The 18776-nt window shown below is 44.9% G+C and overlaps 1 protein-coding gene across 2 annotated transcripts in view; it reads left to right on the forward strand.

Moving 5' to 3' along the window:
• The window catches only part of AFAP1 (actin filament associated protein 1), a 241582-nt gene that overhangs the window by 215174 nt on the left and 7632 nt on the right, over nt 1-18776 (forward strand). The window contains exons 12-15 of one of the 2 annotated variants that reach the window (XM_040335377.1): nt 5378-5495; nt 7036-7287; nt 17131-17245; nt 17478-17642. In XM_040335377.1, coding sequence (XP_040191311.1) covers nt 5378-5495; nt 7036-7287; nt 17131-17245; nt 17478-17642 — 650 coding nt within the window. The remainder of the gene's footprint in view (nt 1-5377; nt 5496-7035; nt 7288-17130; nt 17246-17477; nt 17643-18776) is intronic. The other variant, XM_040335378.1, reaches the window with a different exon arrangement.

The following is an 18776-nucleotide window of genomic DNA, read 5'->3' on the forward strand; positions in this document are numbered from 1 at the left end:
ATAAAAAAAACCCACAAAAACCGTAGCTTCAATACAAAGCTCACATTAAAAAAAAAAAACCCAAAAACCAACAGAGGTTACCAAAAAGAGATAAAATAGCAAAATGTGAGCATAATCTCATGCAGATACCGTATGCAAAGAAGCTACCCCACGTGTATGGGTTATTACTGGTAAAATATAGCAGATATAAAAGTCAACAACTTCTGTTACTTATGAGGAGGGAGTGTCTGATATAACAAATGTGATGGGAGGGAGATAACATCATCTTGATTCTCCTCCAGCCTTTCCACACCTCATAGGAGCACCCGGGGAACATACTGAGAACACACAGAAACATAGGCCCAGATTCTCAAGAGATACGACGGCGCATCTCCAGATACGCCGTCGTATCTCTGCGTAGTGCCTCTTACGCCGTCGGATCTTAAATGCAATTTTTTTTTGCCCGCTAGGTGGCGCTTCCGTCGATTTCCCCATCGAGTATGCAAATTAGCAAGATACACAAATTCCTGAACGTACGCGCGCCGACGCAGTAAAGTTACGACGTTTACGTTAGGCTTTTCCCGGCGTAAAGTTTCCCCTGGGTCTATGAGGTGCAGCCAATGTTAAGTATGGCTGTCGTTCCCGCGTCGAAAAATTTATAAATTTACGTCGTTTGCGTAAGTCGTCCGTGAATGGGGCTGGACGTCATTTACGTTCACGACGAAACCAATGACGTCCTTGCGACGTCATTTGGAGCAATGCACACTGGGATATTTGATGGACGGCGCATGCGCAGTTCGTTTGGCACGGGGACGCGCTTCATTTAAATGATACACGCCCCCTACCCGCCGAATTTGAATTACGCCGCGTGATTTACGCTACGCCGCCGCAACTTTACAGGCAAGTGCTTTGTAAATAAAGCACTTGCCTGAAAAACTTGCGGCGGCGTAACGTAAATGAGATACGTTACGCCCGCACATTTTTGCGCCCATCTACGTGAATCTGGGCCACAATACTTAATTAATAGCCATGTGGCATACAGTACTGATTCATATTGTAATTCTGGTACCACTCTATAATAAATAATCAAAGACATTTTTTTCTTGATCAGATTCTTTGTGGAAAAGCTGGAAGGATTTGGAACACAGTGGGGTGGATTTAATGAAGGCCAATAGACTGGACTCTGCAAGTGCAGTATTTTTGCTTGCACATGATTGGATTGCCATATTTTCTACGCTCTAGGGAAAATGGGTGCACCTGAGCTTACAGTCTAGTTGCCTTTAGTAAATCAATAATGATAAACTAGTTATATTTATTATTTCTCTGCTTGCTTTGCATCATGTTCTGGTAAATGCAACATTTCCTGTCATGCTGCATCTAAATTGCTTCTGTACCTACTATGTGTAAATGTAACATTTATACAAAAGCAAGCCAAAGATTTCATTAAGTTACTCAAGAGCAAGTAAGAAGCATCTCAAGCACATTTAAACGCAAGTCATTTACAGCTGAACTTCAGGAATTCAGCTGCTTTATAAAAACTGCATGCATATCATAAGTTAAGTCCAACTAGGTGCCTGCTGCCTTCTAAACTTGTCTCTATTATTTACAACTGACAGGTTTATTGCACTCCAGGAAGAAAACTTTGCTTGCTGTGGTCTCAGCTCCTTCAAGATCAGAGTCACTGGAACTGCTATGCCCACCCACCCATGCCTTTTGTATTATGTTGATTCATTCACAAAATACAAAGGCTTCTGTGAATGGGCAGCAGAGGGGATGGGTGGGCATAGCTGATCTGTGTGCTTCTCTCCTCTCACAGTCAGAGTGTATCCTTCAGGAGTGCAATAAACCTGTCACGTATAAGTAATAGAGAGAAGTCCTGCAGGTGGCATGCACCTAACTGGACTTAATTTAGTGTACCGGATTTTCCGGCGTATAAGACGACTTTTTGGATGCAAAAAAATGCATCCAAAGTCGGGGGTCGTCTTATACGCCGAGGACAGGCATCCATGCTTTGAAAGCCGTGCCTCCTCCTCAGACTGTGCCATGATAGGCGGAACACAAATTTTCCCAGCGGGGCCTCTGTTTAGTGTTCCGCCTATCACGGATTCCTTCTCATCCTCGGCTTTTGAATCATGGATGCCCGCAGCCTGGAAGACGGAATCTACAAAAAAATAAGGTAGGGAGATCGTCTTGGCCGGCACAGTGGGGCCGAGTGATGGCACAGTGGGGCCGAGTGATGGCACAGTGGGGGCGAGTGATGGCACAGTGGGGGCGAGTGATGGCACAGTGGGGGCGAGTGATTGCACAGTGGAGGCATGTAATGTAATGTAATGGCACAGTGAGATTTGAAAAAAGCCTGTTTCTGTCAGCGGTTGTTCCTGTCAGTGGTTGTTCCGGCTACCCCTCAGCTTCCAGAAAGACTAGTAGGAAGGGGGCAGGGGCGTAACTAGAAATCTCAGGGCCCCATAGCAAAATGCTGTATGGGGCCCCCCCCTCCAAAAAAAATGAACTAATGCCATTGAACAACACATCTGGGGTAAAAACTGCACATACACTGACCTACCCGACTAATACACTGACCTACCCGATTCCTACTCCCCCATTGGGGGAGCATGTCACATCTTCAGCTCTGAGGGGCCAATGCTGGGACCTGTAGTCCTTCATTAGGAGGATGAGGTCAGTGGCAGACTGGCAGTGCTGGGGGCATGGGTTAAGTGGCAGTGCTTAGGAAGGGATGGGATCACTAACTCCCACTTGCTGTCACTAAGGATGAGCTCCAGCGTGTTTGCATGGTGCAGAGCCCGCCAGGAAGTCTGCACAACACTGCGCTAATCACAGCCAGGGAGACATTGTCCCGATGCTCGGCTGCAGAGATCGGGTAATATCTCCCTGGCTGTGATTAGCGCAGTGCCGTGCAGACTTCCTGGCGGGCTCCGCACGTGTAGCATGCGAACACGCTGGAGCTCATGCTTAGCTGTCACCTGTTAGTCAGTGTCCACTTGGCAGGGGAGAGGGGCTTGGTGATGGTGAGAGAGAAGGGGGGTAGGAGAGAGAGAGAGAGAAGGGGTGGGAGAGAATGAGAGAGAGAGAGAAGGGGTGAGAGAGAGAAGGAGTGAGTTGGTAGAGAGAGGGGGTGGATGGGAGAGAAAGTGGGGAGTGAGAGGGGGTGGATGGGAGAGAGAGGGGCTGGATGAGAGAGAGAGGGCTGGATGAGAGAGAGAGGGCTGGATGAGAGAGAGAGGGGCTGGATGGGAGAGAGGGGCTGGATGGGAGAGAGGGGGGCTGGATGAGAGAGAGAGGGGCTGGATGAGAGAGAGAGAGGGGCTGGATGAGAGAGAGAGGGGCTGGATGAGAGAGAGAGAGGGGCTGGATGGGAGAGAGAGGGGCTGGATGGGAGAGAGAGGGGCTGGATGGGAGAGAGAGGGGCTGGATGGGAGCTGGATGAGAGAGGGGCTGGATGGGAGAGAGAGGGGCTGGATGGGAGAGAGAGGGGCTAGATGAGAGAGAGAGGGGCTGGATGAGAGAGAGAGGGGCTGGATGAGAGAGAGAGGGGCTGGATGGGAGAGAGAGGGGCTGGATGGGAGAGAGAGGGGCTGGATGGGAGAGAGAGGGGCTGGATGGGAGAGAGAGGGGCTGGATGGGAGAGAGAGAGGGGCTGGATGGGGGAGAGAGGGGCTGGATGAGAGAGAGAGGGGCTGGATGGGAGAGAGAGGGGCTGGATGGGAGAGAGAGGGGCTGGATGAGAGAGGGAGGGGCTGGATGGGAGAGAGAGGGGCTGGATGAGAGAGAGAGAGGGGCTGGATGAGAGAGAGAGGGGCTGGATGAGAGAGGGGCTGGATGAGAGAGAGAGGGGCTGGATGAGAGAGAGAATGGCTGGATGGGAGAGAGAGGGGCTGGATGGGAGAGAGAAGGGCTGGATGGGAGAGAGAGGGGCTGGATGGGAGAGAGAGGGGCTGGATGAGAGAGAGAGAGGGGCTGGATGAGAGAGAGAGGGGCTGGATGGGAGAGAGAGGGGCTGGATGGGAGAGAGAGGGGCTGGATGGGAGAGAGAGGGGATGGAAGAGAGAGAGAGAGGGGCTGGATGAGAGAGAGAGAGAGAGAGGGGCTGGATGGGAGAGAGAGGGGATGGAAGAGAGAGAGAGGGGCTGGATGAGAGAGAGAGAGAGGGGCTGGATGGGAGAGAGAGGGGCTGGATGGGAGAGAGAGGGGCTGGATGGGAGAGAGAGGGGGGTGGAAGAGAGAGAGAAATTGACCCCCTAAGCTGGCCTGCAGTCCTTCCTGTACACCCTGCCCCAGCCCCTGTCTGTGGGTAGGTTTGTGTGATGCACCTACCTCCAGACCATCCTTGTCCTCTGTCCTCGGTCAGCCTGTTTTTTCTTGCTGACAGGCACAGCTGGAGCAGACGTTGGGGGAAGGTGTGCAGGCTCTGGGACTAGGAGGATGTCACTGCTGCTCAGGTCAGGTCTTCTCTCTCACTCCCTCTCGCGCTGTTCCTTCTAGTCAGCCTCCTGCTGCTCACCGGGGCCACCACTCTCTGTTGTTGGCTGCTGTTCTCAGATGCTGTTGCTCTCCCTCTCAGTTGCTGCAAATGTGTCCCTCTCTGCTATGTCAGGGGGCGGCCTCGGTCGGAGCTCAGCTTTGTTGGGCCCCAGGAGACAGAGCTGTAGCGCGGAGGTTGGAGGAGGAGGAGGAAGTGAAATCCTCCCGCGCTTTCAGCACTGAACACGGAGGGGTGCACTGCAGCCGTGATGTCACTGGTTGCTACACGCCAAGCGGCACAGGCGTTAGCAACCAGTGCAGCAACCACCTCCTCCCTCCAGCGCAGCGTAATGACCAGAGTCTCTCTCTCACCGCCACTGATTATACCGATGTGAGAGAGAGAGACTCGGTCGGGACTGCAGTCAGATTTTCGGGCCGGGCCCCACTCGGCTGCGGGCCCCATAGCGCCCGCGTGGGTCGCTATGGCGGTAGTTCCGCCACTGGAAGGGGGTAGTCTTTTACAGTAAGTATATCCAAAAAACAAAATTTTTCCTGGAAAATTAGGGGGTCGTCTTATACGCCGGCAAATACGGTACCTGCAAAATTTGCCAAATTTCTGGACATCAGCTTTAATGCGGAAAGCATGTTGTGTTTGGCTTTCTTCTTACACCCATGTACAGAAAGCCCAATACAAATTCATAGAACCAGTACATATGAAAGTTTAGCATCTAAATTCTCAGGAGTGCACATTGAATGCCTTTTCTATGATAGAAACTTTCCAACTTCTCCAATGGGGAAGTATGGGGACATGATAAAAAGACTAATCAGCTAAAATGTTCGGATAAGTATGTAAACATTATTTGACTGAAATACTCCTGTTGTCACAGTAATACATCTCCCTTTGTTTTTTCACTTTTAGTTTTATGAACAGAAGGGTAATATCGACTAGGCCCTATCGAGAAGCCCCTACAAATGGCTATTCCTGCCCCAGTGGCCTGGCTCTTCATTATGATGATGTTCCATGTATTAATGGATTGGTAAGAAAGAACGTACACACACATTTGTTATCTCCGTAAGGCATAGACATATACCAACACTAATAAAGTATTGCACATATGGTGCCACAGTCACAGGCTGAGAGCTTCCAGTACTCCTAAGACCTTGGGAGTGGGGTTAGGTTCATTCATCCTTATTTTGGGGCATAAGGGGTCCCGTGTTTTACTAAGGAAAATGAATGCTATGCAAAAATTACACCTTTCACTGGGATGATGGGCAATCCACATTGCATGGTGGGATTCGGGTGCTGCTTACCCACCTAATAGTCAAGCAGTATAGATGTACAATTTTACCTGCATTGTATTTTTTCTCCAATGTGTACATATACTATATTGTCAAAAGTATTTGGACACCTGCCTTGACACACACTTGAACTTTAATGGCATCCCAGTCTTAGTCCGTAGGGTTCAATAATGAGTTGGCCCACCCTTAGCAGCTATAACAGCTTCAACTCTTCTGGGAATGTTTGATCATTCTTCCAGAAGCACATTTGTGAGGTCAGGCACTGATTTTGGACAAGAAGGCCTGGATCGTAGTCTCGGCTCTAATTCATCTGTGGACTCTGTGCAAGCCAGTCAAGTTCCTCCAAATTTTTATGGACCTTGCTTTGTGTGTCCGCTAGAACACCTTTGTGATGAATTAGAGATTAGACTGCAAGCCAGGCCTTCTCGTCCAATATCAGTGCCTGACCTCACATGCGCTTCTGGAAGAATGGTCAAACATTCCGATAGACACACTCCTAAACCTTGTGGACGGCCTTCCCAGAAGAGTTGAAACTGTTATAGCTGCAAAGGGTGGGCCAATGTAATATTGAACCCTACGGACTAAGACTGGGATGCTAAAAAAGGCAGGTGTCCCAATACTTTTGACAATATAGTGTATGTGCCTTCCTTTTTTCTTGTTTTGACACACACGCATGCATACAACAATGAACATATGGCCACGGAAACCTGCGTGTACATAAATTTCTCAATCCTTCCCTGAAAGCCCCATGGGACCACTGGATCTCCACGTATGGGCTACACAAGTTGGCTCTTCCCACCACGTTCCATAATGTAATACTTGGTACCTGAGCATCCAATCACCCAACCTTGTGACATTGATGTGGCGGTGAAGAGTACCTAGCGATATGCAAATTAGGATTTTCATAAAGGTAAATATTTGCTTATCTGCACTGGGCTTTGCAGCAACAGTGTGCGGAACCATGCATGTGGGGTGACTTTACTGTCTAGTACCCCACTGGTGGTGGTGCAGTTAAAGGTGTACTGTACTCTTATTGACTGTGGTGCTCTTATAGTTGATATTTTCTGGATAGTTGATCATAAAAAGCCATGTTGTATTAATATAATTGTCATTCTTACCAACTCTCTATACAGTTCTGTGTGGCTATTGGCTGGATTCTGTCCTAGATGCATGCTTGGGCTGTCATCATAATCAAGCTTTCTCTGCAATCTGTTTTATTGACTTTCTGCCTTTCAGTCTTTGCATGTTCTTTAACAGTTCAAGTATGTGTAATTTCAGTGGAGACCAGATGAGGACTTTGCTTCGTCCTATAACCGAAACAAAGAAGAAGTGCTTTATGATGAAGCAGATGTGTACGATAACTTACCGTCTCCGAAAATCTTTGCACGCTGCTCACCTGCTGACACAAAGGCCAATAGGTTATCCACTGACAAAATATCTCCTAACCACTACAAATCTCCTGTCTCCTCCAGTCTGTCTTCTCAGTCTGTCACTAACAACTCTTCTCTGGGGAGGGCGTCCCCAACTCAGGTACACCTGATTGCTTATGTCTGTGTGTTCGCTGCATGTGCCATCCTGCAAGTGCTTTTCCCATGATCCTGGTGGGCAGTGGATGATTGATCCCTAAATTAAAATCCTGACAGTGCAGCTGAACAGACGTGTCTCGTGTAAGATGGGAAAAAAACATTTGATATATTTTACCCCAACTCCCTTTGGGCCGGTTAGGGCCATCCGCTTCTAATAATCAGCGTAAATCTGCAGTGGGGGGTTCAGATTAATTTAATTATTAATCCCAAAGGGAAATGATTAGGATACAGTTACATTTAAAGGATAAGTTCACCTTTGGGAACATGTTACATGTTCCAGAAAAGTGTATAGGCTCCAAGGGGGCAGTAAGGTGCAAATAATCAATTATACAAAAAATGCAAAATGTATTGATACATAAACAGTATAAAACGACTTATACAATTAGGGCTTTAGATAGCCCAATGGTCATATTACAAAATAATGGTTGCCTCTACATGTTTCACCACAAACGTGGCTTCTTCTGGAGCTTTTGTAGGACCTTTATTTTAAAACATTACCACCCGTTGAATAATCACGATTCCGGATACTCCCCAAGACCCACCAAGAGGTCCAGTGGGGGATGTCTGTGTCACAAGAGTGAAAGGAAAATTGTTGCCCTATAGTTACACCTTTTATTTCAAGATGTTTTTGGCAAAACGATTGATCAATATTTAGTCTTTCCCCACAAACGGACTTCATCCATTACCATAATATTTCAAGGTGCTTGAACCCTCTGAGCATTTCCTTTATTTCACTTTGCCACCGTTGCGTGTCTGAGGCCCCGTACACACGAGAGGATCCATCCGCTGGAATTGATCCGCGGACCGGCTCCAGCGGATAGATCCCCTGGTGTGTACAATCCAGCGGATCTGTTTCCGCGGATTTTTATCCCCTGGGATGGATTTCCAGTGGATAAAAATTTGAAGACATGCTTTCAAATCTATCCGCTTGAATCCATCCCAACGGATTGATCCGCTGGTCTGTACAGACTCACCGGATCAATCCGTCCGAATGAATCCCCCGCATGCGTCGTAATGATTCGACGCATGCGTGGAATTCCTTATATGACAGCGTCGCGCACGTCGCTGCGTCATCATAGCGGCGACGGCGCGACACGTCATCGCGATGGAATTTCGGCGCGGATTTCGATCCGATGATGAGTACACTCCATCGGATCAAAATCCTCGCAAATCCTCGAGAGGATTTATCCGCGGAAACGGTCCGGTGGACCGTATCCGCGGATAAATCCTCTCGTGTGTACGGGGCCTGAGAATGACACCATATACCCAGGGAGGATCAAAGAAATTTGATCTGTCCCAAGGGATTAAACTTTTTTTGGGAAATGATTATTGAGCCTCACCAACAGCAGGCTAAGTGGCCACTTAGCCTGCTGTTGGTGAGGCTCAATACAACAGGTGGTAAAGTTTTAAAATAAAGGTCCTACAAAAGCTCCAGAATAAGCCACGTCTGTGGTGAAACAAAACAAAAATCCACACCAGACCCTTGATTCGAGCACGCAACCTGGCAGGCCGCAGGGAATGAGGGGAGGACAAGAGAGCACCCCCCCCCCCTGAACCGTACCAGGCCACATGCCCTTTAACATTGGGAGGATGCTTTGGGGGTCTGTGACCCCTCAAAGCACCATGTCCCCATGTTGATGGGGACAAGGGCCTCATCCCCACAACCCTTGCCCGGTGGTTGTGAGGGTCTGGGGGCGGGGGGATTATCGGAATCTGGAAGACCCCGTTTAATAAAGGGGACCCCCAGATCCCGGCTTCCCCCATGTGAATTGGTAATGGGGTACATTGTACCCCTACCATTTCACAAAGAAAGTGTAACAATTGTAAAAAAAAAACAGACACCGTTGGGAAAGTCCTTTATTATAATTAAAAAAATAAAGATTCCAGCGGTGGTAATCAAATCTCGGTCTCCGCTCCAACGCTGTCGGTATCCTGCGACGGGTGATCTCCTCTACGCCGGGGTCCTTGGATATCAAACACTGTATCCTGACTCAACAGATACAGGACATCTGCCTTTAACAAAACATGCAAACAGTCCTGTCAGCTACACCAAACCTCCTGCTTTCCCTACAGCAAATAAATCATCATTGACCCTCCATTTACTTTCACAAGTTTTATCTCCCCCTCCGGGTGGTTGGGCTTGCAGAGACGGGATTAACATTCCATGCTGGTGAATCTAAGCACCACTGCTGACCTTAAGCAATTTTCATGAAACGCAAGACTACCTCAATAATTTTCTTTCATTGACTGTATCACAGTGGTATGCAGAATTTTATCCTTTCAAAGTGAATGATGTTAAAGTAACCAAAACAAAAGCATATTGACATTTAATTTCCAATAGATACAAGGGCAACAATAAAATATTAAAAGGTTTACAGCCTCAGTGTTCTAGAACAACCACTATTTATTAGTTCATACATGTATAGTACAGTGGGCATAAAAAGTCTGCACACCCCTGTTAAAATGTCAGGTTTATGTGATTTAAAAAAAATTAGACGAAGATAAATCACTTTTCCCACCTTTTAATGTGACCTATAAACTGTACAACTCAATTGAAAAACAAACTGAAATCTTTAAGGGGGGGGTAAAAATAAAATGATGTGGTTGCATAAGTGTGTGCACCCTCTTATAACTGGGGATGTAGCTGTGTTCAGAATGAAGCAATCACATTCAGCCTAGGTTCACATTTGATCGATTTTGTCACGTGATTTGAGAGATCAAATTGCATGACAAATCGCAGCCTATTGGCGGCAATGGCACTGTTCCAATCGGTACGTCACGACTTTGCGGCGCCGCACCGATTTACAAAAGAGGTTCCTGCACTACTTTTGCAGATTTCAGGTGCGACTTCAATAGACATCTGTGTATGAAGCCTCACTGATGTCTATCAAGTAGCACCTGAAATCGCTCTGAACTTGCTACTTTGAAATTGCGCTACTTGAAGTAGCCCGATTTCAAAGTAGCATTGATGTGAACCAGGGCTCAAACTCATTCCTAAATAGGAGTCAGTACACACCTTTCATCATTTAAAGTGCCTCTGATAAACCCCAAATAAAGTTCAGCTGTTCTAGTAGGTCTTTCCTGACATTTTCATAGTCCCAGCCTACAGCATAAGTTATGGTACGCAGAGAGCTTCCAAAGCATCAGAGGGATCTCATTGTTAAAAGGTATCAGTCAGGAGAAGGGTACACAATAATTTCCATGGCATTAGATATACCATGGAACACGGTGAAGACAGTCATCATCAAATGGAGAAAATATGGCACAACAGTGACATTATCAAGAACTGGACATCCCTCCAAAATTGATGAAAAGACGAGAATAAATCTGGTCAGGGAGGCTGCCAAGAGGCCTACAGCAACATTAAAGGAGCTGCAGGAATATCTGTACATGTGACAACAATCTCCCGTATTCTTCATATGTCTGTGCTATTTTGCAAAAACACATTTGAAGTCTCCCAAAAGCATGTGGGAAAATGTGTTATGTCTGATGAAACCAAGGTTGAACTTTTTGGCCATAATTTCAAGGTATGTATGGCGCAAAAACAACCCTGCACATCACCAAAAGAACACCATACCCACCGTGAAGCATTCTGGTGGCAGCATCATGCTTTAAAGATGTTTTTTCAGCTGCAACAGAGGCCTTATTCAAGGTAGAGGAAATTATGAACAGTTCTAAATACCGGCATTGGCACAAAACCTTTTGGCTTCTGGTAGAAAGCTGAAGATGAAGAGGAATTTTATCTTTCAGCATGACAACAACCCAACGCATAAATCCAAATCAACAAAGGAATGGCTTCACCAGAAGCAGATTCAAGTTTTGGAATGTCCCAGACAGATTCCAGACCTGAATCCCATTGGAAATCTGTGGGGTGATCTGAAGAGGGCTGTACACAGAAGATACCCTCGCAATATGACAGATTTGGAGTGTTTTTGCTAAGAAGAGTGAACAAATATTCCCAAGTCAAGATGTGCCATGCTGATAGACTCATATCCAAAAAGTAAAAAAAAAAAAAAAAATCAAAAGGTAAAGTATTAGTTTAAGGGTGTGCACACTTATGCAACCATATTATTCTTTTTTTACTTCCCTCCACCTAAAATAATTCAGTTTGTTGTTCAATTGAGTTGTACAGTTTATAGGTCATATTAAAGGTGGAAAAAATTCTGAAATTATTTAACTCTGTCTCATTTTTTTACATTGCCGAAACTGACATTTTAAAACAGGGGTGTGTAGACTTTTTGTATCAACTGTATGTTAAGACTGCTAATGTTAGTTTTGTGCGTAAAGTCACATGAACATTAATATATAATGTTAATTGAATTAATTGAAGTTATTTGGCCAACCTTGATGAAGTTCCTCCTCTGATATCCTCCCTAACCACTACTGTCTGTTAGCCCCATTTACAACCAATGAAAAATCATCAACATCCATAAGGCAACATTTGCAATACTTCTGTTTGCAAAACATTTATTTTCTAAACCCCCTTTCTAGTTGCTGTTTGTAATTGTGTCCTTAAACACCTCATTACTGCTCCATGACCCCTAACAACTTCTAGTTTAGCCTTTGTTTCTTCCTCTGGTAGTTATTTATATCCCCCATAGCTAAATTTTCACATCGGATGGTTCGTTCAATCAAACATTTCATTTTGTCTCTGTCTTTTGTTAACTGTGTGTGTTTTTCCTGCTCTGTGAAACCTGAAAAAAAAAATCTCAATTGCTCACTCATTTTTAGTATCCACAAAAAATACTTTTTACTGTAAAGAACAGTTACATTGCACTTCAGGCATTTTATTTAAAAAGTACTTAGGGCCAGATTCACAAAAGAGATACGACGGCGTATCTCCTGATACGCCGTCGTATCTCTGTTTTAGGGTCTTCCTAACTATGCGACTGATTCATAGAATCAGTTACGCATAGTTTGCCTTAAGATCCGACAGGTGTAATTGAATTACACTGTCGGATCTTAGGATGCAATACCTCGGCCGCCGCTGGGAGGAGTTATCGTCGTAAACCAGCGTCGGGTATGCAAATTAGTACTTACGGCGATCCACCACGGTTTTTCACGTTCGTTACGTCGTCGCTAGTCTAGTTTACCGTCGCAATTTTAGTCGTCGTTTTACCTGCCCTAACTTTACACAGCCCACGTATGTGCTGTTTAAAGTATGGCCGTCGTTCCCGCGTCGAAATGTAAAACATTTTTGTTCTTGCGTAAGACGTCCGGGAATACGAAAGTACGCTACGCACGTCACTTCGCGCAAAGCACGGCGGGAATTTCAAAACGTAGCATGCGCAGTAGGTCCAGCACGGGAGCGCGCCTAATTTAAATGGCACACGCCCCTTTGAATTACGCGGGCTTACGCCGGAGGCCGCCGGCGTAAGTTTTCATTGCAAGTGCTTGGTGAATCAGGCACTTGCGATGAAAACTTGCGGCGGTGTAACTACGATACGTTACGCCGCCGCAGTTCTATGTGAATCTGGCCCTTAAACTCTGGAAACTCTACCCAAAAAGAACAAGACAAGGGCAAAGGACTAGACACCAAAATTGCCTGTCGGGTCCCTGCAACTCATCTTTTACCATTACTGACTAGCTTGCCTTGTTCTGCACTGTCTTTCCGTGGGGTTGGCCATCTTAGTAGAGGCAAGGTTTTACCTATATCAGAATTGCCTATCTGATGACTGGTGATCTGATAAATGGTGGGGAAATAATAAAAGCAGCTGGAGAAGTTTGGAGATCACAGATCCACACAATTAAAGCGGAGGTTCACACATAAAGTGAACCTCCGCTTTTCAGAACCCTACCCCCCTCCGGTGTCACATTTGGCACCTTTCAAGGGCGAGGAGGTGCAGATACCTATATAATTCAGGTATTTGCACCCACTTCCGGGAATAGATATCCGCAGAATCTGTGAATAATCTACGACACTTCCTGCCCCCCTCCCCCCCGCTGTCTTCTGGGAGATAGAAGACAGAAGGGACCATTTCAGTTGCGCAGCGCGACTCACGCATGCGCAATAGGGAAACGGGAAGTGAAGCCGCAAGGCTTAATTTCCTGATTCCCAAGATGGCGGCGGCTGCATCCGAGGACCGGGGCACGTGCTGGCCTTGGGTGCCGACATCGCGGGCGCGCTGGACAGGTAAGTGTCCATATTTTAAAAGTCAGCAGCTGCAGTATTTGTAGCTGCTGGCTTTTTTAAAAATATATATATATATTTCGGTGGACCTCCGCTTTAATGAAGCAGAAGCAGGGAGATTCCTGCACTGCAGGTCCTCAGGTTCAGATTCCTCTCCAGCAAGGAGAACAGTAGCAGCAGAATCACATCTCACTTTAAGGTCTGGTTCACACCTATGCAGTTTTTAGTGCATTTTTTAGTATTGCAGAAACACACTACAGTCCATTTAACATGGCCGTTCCCTTTGAGTCACGTTCACATCTGTGCATTTTGTAAAAAGGGCAAGGGACTTTTCTTCTGGTTTTTGGTTCCATAGACTTCAATGTATCAAAAAGGTGTATTGAAAAATGCAAAATGCACCTGGAATATGCAAACTGCATAGGTGTAAACCAGGACTAAATCTCCTGTAAGTAGCGTTCAGAGCTTCTGCTGCCTTAGATTTCAGCTTAAAAAATAAAATTGGGTCAAATGCACCCACTGGTGCCCCTCCATCCCTGCAAACCTATAAAAACAAAGGTCGCCTTGAAAAGTATTCATACCACTTGAAATTTTCCACATTTTGTCATGTTACAATCAAAAACATACATTTATTTTATTGGAATCTTATGTGATGGACCAACACAAACTGACACATAATTGTGAAGTGGCAGGAAAATGATAAATGGTTTTCATGTTTTTTTACAAACATCTGAAAAGTGTGGCATGCGTTTGTAGTCAGCCCCCTTTACTCTGATACCCCTAACTAAAATCTGTTGGAACCGATTGCCTTCAGAAGTCACCTAATTAGTAAATAGAGTCCACCTGTGTGTAATTTAATCTCAGTATAAATACAGCCGTTCTGTGAAGCCCCCAGAGGTTTGTTAGAGTACCTTCGTGAACAAACCACGTCATGAACACACCTGACAGATAAGGGATAAAATTGTGGAGAAGTTTAAAGCAGGGTTAGGCTATAAAAAAAAAAATATCCCAAACTTTGAATATCTCATGGATGTTCAATCCATCATTTGAAAATGGAAAGACTATGGCACAACTGCAAATCTACAAAGACATGGCCGTCCACCTAAACCGACAGGCTGGGCAAGGAGAGCATTATTCGGAGAAGCAGCCAAGAGGCCCATGGTAACTCTGGAGGAGCTGCAGAGATCCACAGCTCAGGTGGGAGAATCTGTCCACAGGACAACTATTACTTGTGTACTCCACAAATCTGGCCTTTATGGAAGAGTGGCAAGAAGAAAGCCATTAGTGAAAGAAAGCCATAAGAAGTCCTGTTTGCAGTTTGTGAGAATCCATGTGGGGGACACAGAAACATGTGGAAGAAGGTTCTCTGGTCAGATGAGACCAAATTTAAACTTTTTGGCTTAAAAGAAAAACGCTATGTGTGACAGAAAACTAACACTGCACATCACCCTGAACACACCATCCCCACCGTGAAACATGATGGTGGCAGCATCATGTTGTGGGCATGCTTTTTTTCAGCAGGGACAGGGAAGATGGTCAGAGTTCATAACAAGATGGATGGAGCCAAAATCGGAGAAATCTTAGGGAAAAAAAAGTGTTAAAGTCTGAAAAAGGCTTGAGACTGGGGCAGAGGTTCACCTTCCAGCAGGACAACGACCCTAAACATACAGCCAGAGCTACAATGGAATAGATTATATCAAAGCATATTCATGTGTTAGAATGGTCCAGTCAAAGTCCAGACCTAAATCCAATTAAGAATATGTGGCAATACTTGAAAAACGCTCTCCATTCAATCTGACAAAGCTTGAGCTATTTTGCACAGAAGAATGGCCAAAAATGTCACTCTACTGTAGCTGTGCAAAGCTGGTAGAGACATCCCCAAAAAGACTTGCAGCTGTAATTGCAGTAAAAGGAGGTTCTACAAAGTATTGACTCAGGTGGGCTGAATACAAATGCATGCCACACTTTTCACATATTTGAAAAAAAAAATTAAAACCATTTATCATTTTCCTTCCATTTCACAATTACAGTATGTACCACTTTATATTGGTCTATTACATGAAATCCCAATAAAACACATTTACATTTTTGGTTGCAAGATGACAAAATGTGGAAAATTTCAAGGGGGTATGAATAATTTTTCAAGGCACTGTAGCTATCAAACTGCAGATATACAGCTATGAAACTGTAGGTGCCGGAAGTTCACTGCTATTTTTCAAAAGGGTACTGCTTAGGCATGATTAAAAATGTCTTGCTCTTCCCTTTGAGATAGTAAGGGGTAGATTCAGAAAGAAGTTATGCTGGCGTATCTATTGATACGCCGCGTAGCTTCTAGGATGCTCCGGCGTATCTTTTTTCTGTATTCAGAAAACAAGATACGCCGGAATTTTGCTAAGATCCAACTGGCGTAAGTCTCTTACGCCGTCGTATCTTAGTTGCGTATTTACGCTGGCCGCTAGGTGGCGCTTCCGTAGATTTACACAAGGAATATGCAAATTAGGTAGATACGCCAAATCACAAACGCAAGTACGCCCGGCGCATTTTTTTACATCGTTTACGTAAGGCTTTTTCCGGTGTAAAGTTACCCCTGCTATATGAGGCATAGCCAATGTTAAGTATGGATGTCGGGCCACTGTCAAATTTTTTACGTTTTACGTCGTTTGTGTAAGTCGTTCGCGAATAGGGCTGTGCGTAAGTTACATTCACGTCTAAAGCATTGACGATTTGCGGCGTAATTTGGAGCATGCGCACTGGGATTCTTTCATGGACGGCGCATGTGCCGTTAGTAAGAAACGTCAAATACGTGGGGTCACGATTAGTTAGCATAGAACATGCCCCCAACCAGCCTATTTTGAATTAGGCGGGCTTACCCTGCCCGATATACGCTACGCCGCCATAACTAAAGGCGCAACTTCTTTGTGAATACAGTACTCGCCTTTCTAAGTTACTGCGGCGTAGCGTTTCTGAGATACGCTACACCCGCTTAAAGATAGGCGCCTGTACGTGAATCTGGCCCTAAATCTTTACCTTTTTGATTTCAAGTCCACTTTAAAGTGAACCTGTGTTTTTCTCATGTCTTACCCTCCTTCTCCAGGCAGTAGGTTCAGTTTATTGCCCAGCCCCCTGCATATACATAGTTCCCTTCACTCCCATTCCTGCTGTTTCCAGGAGCAGTGCATCACGTGACTCACTCCTAATCCTGATCATATCTGAATGTCACCAACATTCAACATTACTCAACATTACTGCCGCCACAGAACATATACCCAAATACAAATTTTCCAAGTTTCAGGAGGATCCCTTTATCAAAGCCACAGTAACTCCCTTATAAGGTTACTATTTGGCTGACTTTGATACTTTCTTAGGCCCTGACCTGAAACTAGCATGCAGCATAGAAGGTCAGAACTTCTGATCCATATCCACCGTATACTGGGTCAGACAGCTAATCATTTCATAAGCAGGGTTCAGCAATGTCAGCCTTCATATTCCCTCACAACAGGTTTCTTTTAAAGAATTTTCTGCACCATGGATATCTGTGTCAAATAAGTACCAGTAATTGCATTTACCTGCCATTATTTTCTGTTCAGCAGTAAAATGCTTCCTCTTTAAGAAACAAATGAAATGTATGATTGATTGTTTAAATCTGCTTCTTCCATACAGCTGAAGAGTAAGAAACCCCCTCCGGCTTCCAATGGAATTCTATCAAAGTCCAGAATAACCAACAACCAGCAAAAGAAACCCAACCCAACCACTACTGTAAAACGTACAGCCTCCAGTAAGCAATTCTATAAGCATTATCTCTCAGTTGACAAGTAGATTTTATCTTACAGTTTCTTTGGGGCCTGACATGCACACCTATGATTAAAATTAATTAGAGACAAGGTATATACAATATTGGCGTGTACTGTACTGTATTATTTGCTAATTAGTACTTGAATTTTTTTCGATGATCATTGATCAGGCTCAGCAAATTACAAAACTCACAAGATATTTTCTGTACAATCCAGATGCTGAACAATATAAATATGGAAAGAATCGGGTGGAGGCAGATGCTAAAAAACTGCAGCTCAAGGAAGAGGAGTTACTAAAAAAGAAAGAGGCTCTTCGGAACAGACTAGCCCAGATCCGCAAAGAAAAACGCGACACGAGGGCGGCAATCGAAGCCAATGCAGGTGATTTTTATTAGCTGTCCTTGCCAACCCTAAACTGGTTAAAAATGTTCAATCTATTGCACTCTTAATTCTGGTTTTATTCATTATTTCTGTATATTTCCTGGTTATCCATCACAAAACTGGAGGGCTAGATGTACAGGGTACTTTATTGTGGATTATAACTGTATACTTTCCAAAAGTTTGAGTTTCAAATACAAATTACATAACAATTCTGAGACTGTTCCTGCAACAACAAATCCTATGGTTGATTGTACATAGGTACAGTGTTGTTTGGTTAACCATGAAGTTTTGGCTTTGACAAGAATATGCTATAAGTAGTAGTAATACGTCTAGTAATAATAAGTATAGAGGCTGTAGCATTTTAATCTACTGCAGTAATGGTACAGTGAGGGGAAAAAGTATTTGCTCCCCTGCTGATTTTGTAAATGTACCCACTGACAAAGAAATGATCAGCCTTTAATTTTAATGGTAGGTTTATTTTAACAGTGAGAGACAGAATAACAATTAAAATAACCAGAAGATTTGCATTTTAATGAGTGAAATAAGTATTTGAACCCTTCGCAAAACATGACTTAGTAATTGGTGGCAAGACCTTTGTTGGAAATCACAGAGGTCAGACTTTTCTTGTAGTTGGTCACCAGGTTTCACACATCTGAGGAGAGATTTTGTCCCACTCCTCTCCAAGTCATTAAGATTTTGAGGCTGACATTTGGTAACTCGAACCTTCAGCTCCCTACACATATTTTCTATGGGATTAAGGTCTGGAGACTGGGTAGGCCACTCCAGGACCTTTAATGGGCTTCTTCTCAAGCCACTCCGTTGTTGCCATGGCTGTTTGTTTTGGCATTGCCATGCTGGAAGACCCATCCACAACCCATTTTCAATGCCCTGGCTGAGGGAAGGAGGTTCTCACCCAAGATTTGACTGTGCATGGCCCCATCCATCGTCCCTTTGATGCAGTGAAGTTGTCCTGTCCACTTAGCAGAAAAACACCCTCAAAGCACAATGTTTCCACCTCCATGTTGCGTATAATCGCACAAACTGTTGTTACTCTCTCACCAAGCTGCTTGGTGATGGTCTTGTAGCCCATTCCAGCCTTGTATAGGTCTAAAATCGTGTCCCTGACATCCATGA

The sequence above is a fragment of the Rana temporaria genome, chromosome 1, assembly GCF_905171775.1.
Source record: "Rana temporaria chromosome 1, aRanTem1.1, whole genome shotgun sequence".
NCBI classification, from domain to species: Eukaryota; Metazoa; Chordata; class Amphibia; order Anura; family Ranidae; genus Rana; species Rana temporaria.